The 14,485-nt window shown below is 47.3% G+C and overlaps 2 protein-coding genes across 8 annotated transcripts in view; one reads left to right on the forward strand and one right to left on the reverse strand.

The window, feature by feature from the left end:
- The window catches only part of radil2b (Ras association and DIL domains 2b), a 30,360-nt gene extending 26,470 nt beyond the window's left edge, over nucleotides 1–3,890 (reverse strand). For 2 of the 3 annotated variants that reach the window (XR_011687353.1, XR_011687352.1), the window contains exons 1-3: nucleotides 3,406–3,890; nucleotides 2,373–2,575; nucleotides 337–511 (exon numbers count right to left, since the gene is read on the reverse strand). Coding sequence is in view for 1 of the 3 variants with exons in the window: in XM_071473187.1 (XP_071329288.1) it covers nucleotides 337–511; nucleotides 2,373–2,575; nucleotides 3,406–3,521 (494 nt within the window). In the remaining 2 variants the exon portion in view is untranslated. The remainder of the gene's footprint in view (nucleotides 1–336; nucleotides 512–2,372; nucleotides 2,576–3,405) is intronic. The other variant, XM_071473187.1, reaches the window with a different exon arrangement.
- A 3,517-nt stretch (nucleotides 3,891–7,407) lies between these two features.
- abcc3 (ATP-binding cassette, sub-family C (CFTR/MRP), member 3) overlaps nucleotides 7,408–14,485 on the forward strand; it is a 46,404-nt gene continuing 39,326 nt past the window's right edge. For 4 of the 5 annotated variants that reach the window (XR_011687338.1, XR_011687339.1, XM_071473164.1 and 1 more), the window contains exon 1: nucleotides 7,429–7,678. Coding sequence is in view for 3 of the 5 variants with exons in the window: in XM_071473164.1 (XP_071329265.1) it covers nucleotides 7,643–7,678 (36 nt within the window). In the remaining 2 variants the exon portion in view is untranslated. Of the gene's footprint in view, nucleotides 7,679–14,485 lie in introns of all 5 variants that reach the window. The other variant, XM_071473165.1, reaches the window with a different exon arrangement.

Consider the following 14,485-nt stretch of genomic DNA (forward strand, 5'->3'; position numbering starts at 1 on the left):
ACCTTTTCAGAACTACTAAACACACACAGACACACACACACACACACACGGAGCACTTTGTGTTGCAATTATAATAAACAGAACAAGTCGACCTTGTTCATCTGAAATATACTATTCATAACAACATGAACATGATAACCTCTCATCAGCCGCCAAACTCCTGAATCAAAGACAACTCTGACTGATTTTACATTCAAACCATGCAGCACAGAGATACACTGCAGCAGAGGAAGCATGGACACACATCTCACCCTGAAGAGACACACATAGACACACACACAAAGAAGACACATATGGCAGACAGACACACACACACAACAGAGGACATGGTCTTACCGTTCGAGGGCCTCTTTGACGAGCTCTTTTGAACTGGAGTGTGTGGTGGCCAGGACGCTCTTATAGTGAGCTCCTTCACAGATTTCAGTTCCAAAGATCTTCAGGATTCCTGGAGCAGTTATTTGATTGGACAGCTCAGCGGGGTCGTCCACAATCAAAGCATCCGCAGAGATCACTGCATGACATGACAGCAGAGGAGAGAAGTTTTAATGCTGGAGTTAGTTTAGTTATCAACACAATAATAGATATTTGCTTACAGATAGTACTTGAGTACTCAGTATAGATATATATTCTAATCAGGGGTGAACCATGCGTATTACAGCTAGGCCTTCAACCAACCAGAGGGTCTTAAAACCATAATCCCCCTGTGCACCAGTCAAGAACCAGCTAACACCTGGCTTTGGTCACTCCCAGGTCACATGACTCTGCAGTAGTCCTGGGTATTTATCAGCTCCAGCTCTGATCAGCAGTGATGTAAACATGACACCCTGGTGAAGTCTACAATTCCCACCTCTTTTCATGCTGTTGTGTCTCTCAGAGCTCAAACACTGTGAACACACCTGTCACCTGTCTAGCACGGTGCTGTTAAAGTAGAAACACCGCAGCTACACCTTCCTCTGACAGTGAGCTGCAGCCTCAAGATAAGTCACCGACTGAAGTGTCTGACACAGAGGCCCCGACACTGAGGAGCACCAAGCTGGGGTGAAACAGATCCATGTGACCAGACTGAGGCGGCTAACAGCTCGCTGTCGGCAACCAGTGTACAGCTGGAGCAAAGCAGCGGGAAGATAAAAGCTTAATCTTTAGTCAGTGTTGACATGCTACACATCGTTAGCTCAGATAGATTCTCCACAGTTCAACTGTTCACTTGATTTCATAGAAACCATGAGAACAAAAGTAGAATTGATTTAGATTTACCAGCAAGAGGAGAAACAGTGTTAACTCCCTACCGTTGAAGAGGTCGTGAAGTCCGACTGTCTGTTTCTCAGTTATTTGTGTTCCTTTAGTCAATAAGAGTCCACAGATCAAAAGAATCACAGGGTTTTTCATTAAATATTCCAGGTTGTGAATGTTGTCATGTGAAGTCGTATCACTTCACCTGTTACTAGCTGCTACCTCGAACCCCTGGAGCAAAAAAGGTAAACCCTGTGTGATGAGCCTATGGTACTGCAAGGATTTTGGTCCCGCCCACTACAAATCAAAATGTGATTGGTTAATTCACCTGCCACTTTATAAACAAACATCCAGAAATAAACTAGTAATTTACCACTTCCTGTCCCTGGTCCTGAGTCTCTGGTGTTTGAATGTGTTTCTGCTTGATGACTGAAGTCAGGTCTGTGTTTAACAGCAGCTCAGACATGTTCAGGTTTGATTCTCTGACATCAGATCCGTCAGTAAATCCCTCAGTCCTGATTCTTGAAGCTTCTCCAGCTGTTAAAAAGGCCAGAGACAAGAGTCTAAATGAGACGACAGAGGTTGTCGGGGACGTTAAACGTCATCAGTCCAACATGAAACCGACCTCCTCACCAGTCCACCTTTGCAGCCTCGCTGTGTTTCTACAGACTGTCACTAACTCTGTCAGAGGAAAGGCTTCTGTAGAAGAGCTCAGAGCTGAATCAGACCACAGGCTGGAGGTTAGTGGTGGTGACGGTGAAGTCATGTGACCGTGGGGTCGTTGGTTTAGAGCCTAACATGAGCTTTTTACTGCTGCTGGTTGGAGAAAAATAGACAGATAACAGAAAATGATGCCCCCCCCCCCCCCCCCCCCCCCCCCCCACACACACACACACACACACACACACACACCCAAATGCTGCACTCTGCAAATCCCATAAACATCATTTTGTCTGTCCAATACTCAAATCTTTCAAACTCCACTGTGTGATGCTGATTTTCTGTTTTACATCTTGTTAGAAAATGACCCTGATGTCATCATCAGGTTAAAGTAATATCTCAAAAATTAGATCCACCTGTATGTCAGTCATGTCATGGCAGCATAGATAAGTGAGGAGAAAAGTAAAGACAGTGTGACGTACTGCTGCCTTTCCTGGCTTGGCTGGACAGCGATGACCTGAGACCTGCCGTCAGAGCCATGGAGCCGGAGCTGGAGGCGGGGCCACGAAGGAAGACACCTGAGAGGCGGTTGGTATGGCGACGGATGCTGCTCTTGCTGAGCTGTCTGACGGCCACTCCCTCAGCTGACCTGCTGGTGGATGAACTGCCAGTGGATGAAGCTGATCTGAACAAAGAGGGAGAGTCCTCGGTCAACAGAAGTGCCCATGAGCAGGACACCAAATCCCCACCACCTTTACCTGTGACTCTGACATCCTCATAAGGAGGAAGTGATGTAAAAAAAAGAACTAAGAACTACGACTGATGCAACACCAAAGGATAAAGTGATGAAATGATAAATATGAGAGAAGAAGAAAAGGGTTTAGTAGAAGGAGAAAAGAAGCATGAGTAGCTCTTTAACCATAACATGCAGTGTAAGTCTCACAAAGGTCTGTCACCCTGCGACAGTGAGTATATACATACACGTCTGTCCCCAGCACAGAGCCGTCCAGTCTGCCTCAGTGCATGAATGAAATAATGAAGGGTTGTTTACTGAGACCGAGCTCTAAGCTTCTTACCACTGTGGTTCAAAGGTTCTCTGCAGTTACGCCATCACTGGGATATAACAGATTTAAAACTTCTGATTAAGGATATTAGTGAAAATATTGAACCTCTATGATGGAATGATGATGATGATGATGATGATGATGATGATGATGATGATGATGATGGTCATGAAGGAGTGATGGCACATGAGCAGGTTGTCAGTGGTTTAGTAGTTTTGGTAGATTTTTTTGTGTGTGGTTGTTGAAAAAATGTGTAATAGTATTAAAATATTATTTCAGTTTATTTTGGTGAGTTGTCCTTTAGCTTCCTCCTCACGGTGCACTGACTATTTCTCAGTTTAAGAGCAGAAAAAGAGAATTAGCTTCTCTACTAAAGGTGTTTCTCTTCGTCATCACAGCTCTCACAGATTTCAGTGTGTGGAGGTCGTGTTTGCTCCATGTTCTCACTCACTGCTGAGGGCCATCACTCGTCTTCCTCCCCAGCTTGACAAACCGTCTCCTCGGAGGAGCTGCAGGGAGACTCGGTGGTCTCGGTGGAAGAGATCGGAGCTCCTTCATCTGGTTCATTCCTGTCTGGTCCACCTGGGCGTTTGTGTTCACGATAAAACGGCTGCTGAGGACAGAGCGCCCCCACCGTGTCCCATCAGCCTGTCAGGGGCTTGGTTCCTGGGATGTTTGCAGCAGGACAGGCGGCGGGGAGCCGTTCCGCTGCTGATTCATTTTACGCGCTCCAGAACAGGCGCTGCAGATGTTTCCAGACCTCATCCAGCTGCTGGAGCTGCTGGGGCCAGGCTGTCGAGCGCAGATGTTCCCGCTGCCTCCAGCTCCAGCTGACAGATCAGCTGAGGTAAGTGAGGCTGAGGGACACAGCAGTGATCCCGGCCGCGGGAGGAGGCGCTTTGTTTCAAATTCGTAACGAACGCGCTCTCCAGATGTGCGTCCACAGCGCAGCTGCTCGGAGGTGCCAAGTGCACAACCCCCCGCCCATCCACACTACAACTTTCAAAATAAAGCCCTCACAGAGGAGCACGGTTCAGCTCTCAAAGCCAATGACTCAGCCGGTCGACAGGGACCCAGATGAGGAGGACCCGGTCCTCCTGTGCGCCATGAACCGAGCCACAGCGTGTTCATGACTCCATCTTCTGGCTGCGCACAGATCACAGCCGAGAGACTCTTATTGTACAACACAGGCTGCAAGTGGTGGGATTATGTGATCACAGAGCTATGGCTGACCTCAGCCTGTGAACGACAGGCTTTTTACTGCTGCCAATAACTTTCAGTTCCGTTTATCTGGAGGCTGCGCTAGTTTTAACTCAGGGAAGAAGTTTAACATTAAAATGTTTAATAAGCTGTGAACAGTAAAACCTGGACCTCTTCAGTATTAAGGACATGCTGCGGATGTGACAGGTCCTGTGTTCATCCAGCTGTGTGAAGGTGGAGGTTAATCAGAGGGAGAGAGCTCAGCCTTTAGGACATTTCAATGAGAGCTGTTAGTTGATGGTGTAGCCCAGAGTTCATCACCACTGGAACCTTTATTTCCCACAATGCAACCAGCAGCTTCATTCTTTCATTCTTTAGATGCTTAATTAGTCTTTCAGTCTCGAAGGTCCTGGTTTCTAACACAGGCCTCTGTTAAAACCTGTAGTCTGAGTCCAGATGACCTGGATTACATCACCAGGGTTTGAATGATCAGAAAATCCTGACGTTTATCATCTATCAGCTCCAGAAACACTGCATCCTACCATTCACACCATGCACACAACAGCTCTGCCCACAACCCCAGTGATGATGAGGATGATGAAGAGCCCTGATCAGGGAGGGGTTGGGGGGGTCTTCCTGTACAGCCACAGAAGACATGATACAGCAGCTTCAGGCTGAGGGCTGACCAGTTACTGTAAAACTGTCTCTTTAAGTCAGAGTTTGTTCTCAGGACTTTTTCATCATGATGCTGTGACTGTGGTTCACCTGCATGAAGGGTTTATGCATGAGTTATAACTAAATGAACTCAGATAATGCTTCTGATCCCCATGATAAATCTGCTGCTACCAGACTTACTGATGCTAACATGCTAATATTAATACCATGGACAGCAGTGGTAAAGTCCCATGTCTAAATCTGATGCTAATACTTAAACCAACACTGATATAATGCAGCTGTTGCTCCTGCTAATAGAAAGAGGAGGATTAATGCCTTGACTCTGCAGCTCGGTCTGTTTGTGTCACAGTTTCTCCAGGTGACCAGTAGGTGGCAGCTTTTCCCTGCAGACACCTGAACCACGTGTGACGAACTGAACCGTTTCTTCCATGTTGTTCTTATTAAAAACCTAAAGAGATAATGAACAACAGTGAAACAGTCACCACAAACACCATCATATATCACAGCATTAATAGAGTAACAGTAATATGAACACATGTGTCTTTCCATCGTGTCTCATTTGAAGAAGTGTTTTCTATGAAATCCTCCTCAAGGCTTCACAGGGTTTCACTCAGTTACACCTTCATACATTCATTTCTTTATTTTTGTAACATGACTTCTGCAGCTTCAGCCTCCTGTGGAGCTCAGTCAGAGAGCCACAGGGCCCTCCTGGCCCAGCACACAGAGATAAATGGGCTTACAGGTCCTGGGGCGGAGCTGCTCTGTAAAGGCTCTGCTTGTTTAAGTGACACTGCTGATATGTGAGGACTTGTGACAGCTCCTGCAGCATAAATACAACACAGGTCTTCCCTCACATGGCAGGAGTTCACACTCTGCAGGTCTCATTTATCTGCACTGCATCAGAAAGGATATCCAGCTAATTGTGGACACTCAAGCATCCGTCTGGGGGCCAAGGTCAGCTCTTCTTGGAACGTAGGTAGAGAACAGAAGGGCTTAACGTCTGGTAATCAGATCCCCCGATGTAAGATCCTCTGCAGCAGGAGGCCTGGAGACTTAACAAAGCCTCAGTGCTGAGTGCAGCCTGTACAACAGAAATACCAGAGCAGTGCAGTGTTTGCAGATGTTCCCACCAACAGCAGACAGAACAAAGCTGCTGTTTTCATGATGAGCCCAGAACAACGTAAAGCACCGTCCATTTCTTACCTCCTGTCTGTCATCTGTGACCTGGCCTGACCCGACTCCGCTGCGACACAGCGTGACCTTGGTAAATGAAGTTTTATCTGATTACTGAGAACTTTGAAGCTCAGTATCTCAGAACTCTTTATCTTAGGAAAATATAACCCACATCTCTAAAGGCAGAGAAACACAGCTTCAACATAACTGAGGAAGAACTCAGTCGCTCTCATGTGCTCGTTAATATCACGCTACAGAGACTATACATCTGTCATGTCACAGGCCGGTTTACCAGGAGAGCAATACGTTACGGTGTCAGTGTGTAATGTAACACATCAGAGGACGACACTATTCATAAGGAGGATGAAAAGGTTGTTGTCATATAAACGGAGCAGATAACGGTGCTGACACTCAGACAGTCTTTCCTGGGGGGTTCTGTACTCTGGCTGCACTCGGTCGCACACATGAAATATATGTGTGACGGAAGACAAAATGAAAACGCTTTGCACAGCTGGCCCTGAGGTCGGGGCTCTAAACCAATCAGCTGTTTGTTTGTTATGGCGTGCAAGCTAAGGGGCTCATTGGATTTGCACATTCCACTGGGGGGGGGGGTTGTCAAAGAACTGATGGCGTTGTCATTGATTAGTGTGGTATGTAGGTGTGTTCAGGAACCTCAGGTGGGTGGGGCCTGGTGCTGGGATCAGGACTAAGGGGGGGGGGGGGGGGGGGGGGGGGGGGCTGTCACAGGGTGACAAATAACCCATAGTGACCTGTATGGGTCATACTGGCTCTCTGTCACAGTCATGGTTTATTGGGACGGTTAGTGAGCATGGTAACCATGGTAACCAGATAATCATCTGGATGTGGCTCTGACAGGAATGAGTGGGACTGCTGGTACTCACTTCACCCAGAGAACACACAGTACACCAGTAAATACATGCAGTGAATATGTGACCTGCAGTATTTGACATGTCCAGCCCGTTATTGTGTCCCCTGGAAACAGTTCTGGTGTGTTAGTATTTTCAGTCCATGTGTTGTCAAACTGATGTCACAGAAAAACACGTTTTCTGAGTTTGAGTTTTGTGTGTTTGTTTCCTGAAGTTACAGTGTGTTGAGCTCTCAGGGCCACCGTAGTTATTTAATTCATTATCCCTCTAAACTCTACTTTCTCTGAATATTTCCATAGTGCCGCGTCACAGGTGAACTTCCTGTGAAACAGGTCCGGCGGGTGAAGGCAGCTTCAGCTCCCCTCTGAGCTCCACAGGTGGGCTCATGGTACCTCGCCACTCAGCGGGTGTCTGTCCTTTGTGTGTGGGAGAGAGAGAGGTGGGGGCGGGTCTTGTCAGCAGACGCCCTGCCCTCCCTCCGCAGAGCCTCCGTCAGTCGCTCGCAGGCTCCGGAGCACTTCCCCGCTTCGCCCCTCAGCAGAGCGGAAGGCACGGAGCGTTTCCTGACGCAGCTCGGTCCACGCTGTCGGGGGCGGCGCAGAAACAGAGGCGCCTCCGCCGTAACTCAGGGCCTGCCGCCGGTGTGGCATGTGACAGTGAGCCAGCTGACTCCACGGCGAAGGCTCGGGAAAGCTGGTCGGTAGAGAGGGCTCGACCTTCAGAGACGCGGCTCCGCGGATCCGCCGCGGAGAGATGGAGCGGCTGTGCGGACCGGAGCTGCCCTTCTGGGTGAGTGCGCTGTCGCCGCCGGTCTGCGCTCCGGGGGCTGGTCATGCCTGCCGTGTGTGTGTGTGTGTGTGTGTGTGTGTGTGTGTGTCACAAGATACTGTAACTCCACCGGTCTTGTGTGTACTTCGCGTACTGTCAGAAAAAGGATGTAGAAAGTTATATCACCGGCTGCTTTTGTTTCCTCCGGTGAGAAGTTGTCTGCGTGAATAACCCGGTTCATCCCAGAGCAGCTGTGTGAACAGGACGCAGTGACCCGGGTTACAGGAGTTCATGTCGGTGGTGCTGGTGTTGACACGGGAGGAACCTGAAGTGTAAAGTTAATGTGAATGTGTTGTGTTTGTGACAGACACGTCAGGTCCGTGAACTCATCACAGTCAGAGGCTGTGTCTCTGCAGGAGCATCACAGTGATGGGAATATTTCTACATGGTGATTATCACCTATACACAACTCACAGGAGGCGGGAATCACCGTTTAACCCCACACACACTCTTTGATACGTGTGAGTGTCATGAATGTTGTAGGAGAAGTGAAACACAACAGACACACAGTAGATCCCAGTGGGAGTATTATGGAAGCTGTTAGTTTTCCTCAGAGATCGACAGCAGTGTTCACTTCACCTGGATGATGAAACTGTAGGTACCTGCAGAAACATAAAACCTGTTCATATGTTTGACTTTCCATACATGAAATATATGTACATGTAAAATATAAACGCATGTAAAAAAATATACATGAAACCATTTAGAAATTGGAACAATTTCATATCTTGACAAATATATCTAGTCCATACAAATATGCATGTTTATATTGTAAACATATGATACATAGATATATATCCATCCTTCAGCCTGTCATAATATGTTCATATTATATAAACAGCAGAGTCCAAAAGTCTGAGACATATTTAAAATTCATGAGAAAAAAACATATAGAAACATAGAAATTTTATATATGTTTTTAAATAAACTTACATATGTAAATTAAATATATATATTTAACATATATGGTATGGTTGCAACATGTTAAACCATATCAAAATTCACCATATACATATTTTTAATATCAATACAGATTTTACTATTTACATACTGTATATCTTCATATATCCAGAGGACGTGTATATGTCCCCTTACAGGTGACATCACTCTTGATATTACATTTCCACGTGGGCAGTGTTCATTTTTGAAATAATAATGTGGGTTTGATTATGCAGTGACAGGTGTGTGTTCCCACAGCCATTGAACTCAGCAGCAGCGCCTGACGTGCTCATGTCCTGTCCTCAGATACAGATCTGTGTTTGATTTTATCCGGAGCCAGTTTGGAGAACCTGAACGCTGCGTTCACAGGATGCGGACCATTGAATAGGTCTTTGAACGTGACGGTCGTGCCCGTGGGGGAGTGTGTTCATAAAACTTCCTGTGTGATAAATCAGTGTTCCTCACATCGGACTGAAATGTTCTGAACCTTTAACATCAGATTAAAACCTGATCTTTGCAGCGATGTGTTGAAGGAACATCACGGACCTGCTGCAGCAGCGTCCTCACTCCCTGACTGTGTGACCTGCTGTGTGTCTGCAGGAGCTTCACAGTCCTCCTCACCTCAGGTCTTCCTGTGAGAGACTTTACAAAGAGCTCGTTGTGGAAACATCAGACAGACACTGGTGGAGATCACATCATTAGATACTGATGTTTCCGGTCAGTGCAACACAACACGGCTTCAGGTTGTTGTGGTGTTTGTGTTTCTGATCACATCCAGCAGAGCCTGTCTGGCTCTGGCCAGTCTGGCTCAGTCTGTCTTCTCTGTCTTCTCTGTCTCAGTCTGGCTCAGTCTGTCTTCTCTGTCTTCTCTGTCTTCTCTGTCTCAGTCTGGCTCAGTCTGTCTTCTCTGTCTTCTCTGTCTCAGTCTGGCTCAGTCTGTCTTCTCTGTCTCAGTCTGTCTCAGTCTGTCTCAGTCTGTCTTCTCTGTCTTCTCTGTCTCAGTCTGGCTCAGTCTGTCTCAGTCTGTCTTCTCTGCCTCAGTCTGTCTCAGTTTGTCTCAGTCTCTGTCTTCTCTGTCTCAGTCTGTCTTTTCTGTCTTCTCTGTCTTCTCTGTCTTCTCTGTCTCAGTCTGGCTCAGTCTGTCTTCTCTGTCTCAGTCTGTCTCAGTCTGTCTCAGTCTGTCTTCTCTGTCTTCTCTGTCTCAGTCTGGCTCAGTCTGTCTCAGTCTGTCTTCTCTGCCTCAGTCTGTCTCAGTTTGTCTCAGTCTCTGTCTTCTCTGTCTCAGTCTGTCTTTTCTGTCTTCTCTGTCTTCTCTGTCTCAGTCTGACTCAGTTTGTCTCAGTCTCTCTCTTCTCTGTCTTCTCTGTCTCAGTGTGTGCTGGGGAGGTCTTTGGCCCACGCTGCCTTTAAGGACCTGCTCTAGGCTCCAGACTCCACAGCTCTTCAGAGTGTGAAGGGTTAACACTGGAGCGGATTTTCCCGGCCTGGCCGGCGCTCCGGGCCGTCTGAGGTCACCTACACTGTTTGTTGCTGTTTACGTCCACTTCAAACACACTGCAGGCGGTTGTAATCCCCCAGCATTCATCAGGGCGTGTTCACTGCGAGTCGGGTCAAACACTGAGGCTTGGCCACAAACTTAATTTGCAACCTCACTGTTTGTTAAAGGTGTTAAATGTGACCTGCTCCTTTACCTGTAGCTGAGCTCGGGCCTGTGCTCAGTTTACGCACTGATACAAACTGGAGGTTTTCACCTTGACAAGATTAGAACTGGACGTGGTCCAGGTCTGTTGAGGCCTCAGGTGTAGTTACCTGTGTAGCTCAGTGTTCTCCACACCACAGACCGGTGATGTACAGAGTACACGCAGTGTTTAGATACTGTGATGGTGCTTTCACTGTCTCTTATTGTTTGTGTCTAATGCTATTACTGTAGTGAAAGCACAGATGTTCCAACCTGAGTTTAAATCCATCTAACACCAGATCAGGTCATAATGATCATTCTCACTTCTGATAAATCATTGATTATATTCTGGATTCAATAATTACTTGTCAGAAAATAATTAAAAATGTAGAATATAATAAATTGAATAATTATTTCTGATAAAATTAACTGGCAGCACTGAAACAGATTTAACAACAGTATTCTGCTGCATCATCTTCATCATCTTCATCACATTCTGTTGTGATGCACCAACAAACAAAGTGTGTTTGTGTTTGTGATGTGGCTGCAGCTGCTTCACAGTAAAAACCACCCTGTGATGGTTAAAGTCCAAAACAAGATGTGAAGACTGTCGGTCTCATTAGGATTCTGGACCTGTTGAAGACGTCAGAACCAGCTCAGAACCTCAGGACCAGCTCAGGACCTCAGGACCAACTCAGAACCTCAGGAGCTCAGGACCAGCTCAGGACCTCAGGACCATCTCTAGACCTCAGGACCAGCTCAGAACCTCAGGACCAGCTGAGGACCTCAGGACCAGCTCAGAACCTCAGAACCTCAGGACCAACTCAGAACCTCAGGACCTCAGGACATCAGGACCAGCTCAGAACCTCAGGAACTCAGGACCAGCTCAGGAACTCAGGACCAACTCAGAACCTCAGGACCAGCTCAGAACCTCAGGACATCAGGACCAGCTCAGAATCTCAGGACCTCAGGACCAACTCAGAAACTCAGAACCTCAGGACCAGCTCAGAACCTCAGGACATCAGGACCAACTCAGAACCTCAGGACCTCAGGACCAACTCAGAAACTCAGAATCTCAGGACCTCAGGACCAGCTCAGAACCTCAGGAACTCAGGACCAGCTCAGGAACTCAGGACCAACTCAGAACCTCAGGACCAGCTCAGAACCTCAGGACATCAGGACCAGCTCAGAATCTCAGGACCTCAGGACTAGCTCAGGACCTCAGAACCTCAGGACATCAGGACCAGTTCAGAATCTCAGGACCTCAGGACCAGCTCAGAACCTCAGGACCAGCTCAGGACCTCAGGACATCAGGACCAGCTCAGAATCTCAGGACCTCAGGACTAGCTCAGGACCTCAGGACCAGCTCAGGACCTCAGGACCAGCTCAGAACCTCAGGACCTCAGGACCAGCTCAGGACCTCAGGACCAGCTCAGGACCTCAGGACCATCTCTGGACCTCGGGACCAGCTCAGAACCTCAGGACCAGCTGAGGACCTCAGGACCAGCTCAGAACCTCAGAACCTCAGGACCAACTCAGAAACTCAGAACCTCAGGACATCAGGACCAGTTCAGAATCTCAGGACCTCAGGACCAGCTCAGAACCTCAGGAACTCAGGACCAGTTCAGAATCTCAGGACCTCAGGACCAGCTCAGAACCTCAGGAACTCAGGACCAGCTCAGGAACTCAGGACCAACTCAGAACCTCAGGACCTCAGGACTAGCTCAGGACCAGCTCAGAACCTCAGGACATCAGGACTAGCTCAGGACCTCAGGACCAGCTCAGGACCTCAGGACCTCAGGACCAGCTCTGTGGTGGTTCATGGTAAAATAACAGTGACAGATGACAGATGTTGTTTCAGTAATAGTGATGGAGGTAAAATGGTCACTGCTGAAAAAATGTCGACTGTTGCATCAAAACTATGGTTTGATTTCATAAGCATCTTTTTTTTTTAAACTGGGGGACGGGGGAGGTTCATAGAGTCCAGTATGTCCTCCTGTGTCTTGGTTTCATAAACATCTTAAAGATTAGAACTTTTAAATGGAAACTCAGGAAGATCTTGTGATACAACTGAAAGCTCCAGAACAAATTTTAACTCCGGAGGACCTCCACCCCTCTGCCGTACCTGTGATGTCTCACCTACAGTGATTCCCCGTCTCCAGCAAAGCTGAAGTGATGGTGGTTCAGACAAGGTGATGATAATACAACATTATATGATGTTATCATGGAGGCATTTTTAATAATACTGTTCCACTAGATTATAATATATTAGTGTTTGTAGTCTATGTGTCACAGGCCACAGTTCAATGTTCAGTAAACAAAGCAGTGAAATGACGCTGCTGTCGTAACCAACACATGCACTGTATGTTGTGTTGTATGTTGTGGTGTATGTTGTATGTTGTCAGTAACAGAAGCTGTGAGCAGGGTGAGGCTCACAGGGCACAGGTGGAGGAAGGTGTAGCAGCCTGTGAAGCCTGTTTCACAGCAGTGAGCTGAGAGAGACCAGGAGGAGGAACAGGGCTGAGCAGGAGCCGAACTGAAACTGAGGAAGAGGAAGTCGAACTGATGATGAAAGCAGTGTTTGGTGGGAATGTCCAGAGCTTCACAGTCGTTAGTGTGTGTGAGTTAAGGTGTGTTGTCCTCAGTGTGTGTGAGTTAAGGTGTGTTGTCCTCAGTGTGTGTGAGTTAAGGTGTGTTGTTAAGGTGTGTTATCCTCAGTGAGAGTTACCTGTACCTGAGGTGTGTGATCCGCTGCAGAGGTGTGATGCTGCAGGTCAGGGAGATGCTGTGACTCTGGACGAGGAGGAGATCAGACAGTCAGTGATTGTTTCTGTTGTTGGTAGAAATCTCTCACACTGTATCTGAACAGCTGTCCTGCACTTGTTCTTTATTTCTAGATCATTATATGAAAGAGCAGCAGAGTTTGACTCAGAGTCACTACGACCTCTTTTAAAACGTCTCCTCACTGCGAGTGAAGCCGGTCTCTGTCCGGACCAGGTGAGCTCAGTGATGGAGGATGTCTGAAAAGTGTTGTGGAACCAGTGACCGACGTCCAATCATCATTCAGCCTGGTGACGCTCTGGATGTCAACACTGCAGACTGTAAACGACCAATGGAAACTGTTTGCACCAGTTTTGAAAGAGAAACAGCCAATAGAGAAACTGCAGCTCAGTCAAATGGCATTGATGTTGTGTGTTCAGTTTCCATGGTGTTGGTTGTTGCTCCTAAACTACATGTTTTATTTATGTCTGTATTTATTTGGGTCTCCAGTTGTCACCACCCTGGCTCCACACTAATTAAAATCCAAGGAAAATAACAACAAAAACAAACAACAGTAAAACTACTAATAATGATAATGACAACAACGACACAACAGCTGAAGAGTCAGTAAAACACTTACATACAAACCGGGTTCGTACTAATGGGCCAGTTTGCCCCCCCAGTCCACCCTGTCTGAGACACTGCTCTTTGTGCTTGTGACAGTGGTTTCCTGAGCTGAGAGGCTGCTAACACAGCAGAAAATCAGGAATTGAGATGTTGTGAAACTCTCGTCCTCAGGATGTGAGGACTCAGCCTGCTGTCACTGTGGCTCTGGACCAACTCACTATTTTCTATCACTAATTTATATTTGTGGGTGAATGAGTCTAATTCCTCCCAGAGCCGGTCTGTGATTTATGATCCTCAGTCTCAGTCTCTTCCTGACATTTTTATTGGTTTTCATTTCCAAGTAAAAGGCAGAAATCCGCTGAATCAATCTGTGCTGTAATCTGCATTTCAGGAATCTGCTAATCTCTGCTCATCTATGAAGAGCACAGATGTTCTCCCTGTCAGAGTGTTAGCAAACATGACCGGCAGCGATTCCTGTCCTCCTGCCGTCTTTACTGCCATCAGCCTGCTGCACTTCGTGTTCTCAGACCTCTGAACTCAGTAGAAAGTGAAGTGAAGTCTGTCGGACCAACAGCAGCTGGACTGGTCCTGTCAGTGTGGGTGGGTGGGTGGGGGGGGGGCGTGTGACGGACTCATCAGCAGCATGATGAGGGTTTTAATTTCCCTGCAGGATTGTTACTCCTCTGAAAACACTGCTGCAGTGTTCTCATTGGTCCATTAGTGTCCTGATCCGCTGGAACAACGTGTGGTCGGAGCGTGCAGTA

Source organism: Trachinotus anak, unplaced genomic scaffold (genome assembly GCF_046630095.1).
Source record: "Trachinotus anak isolate AG129_WGS33_773 ecotype Australia unplaced genomic scaffold, CSIRO_AGI_Tana_v1 ptg000048l, whole genome shotgun sequence".
In the NCBI taxonomy this organism is placed as follows: domain Eukaryota; kingdom Metazoa; phylum Chordata; class Actinopteri; order Carangiformes; family Carangidae; genus Trachinotus; species Trachinotus anak.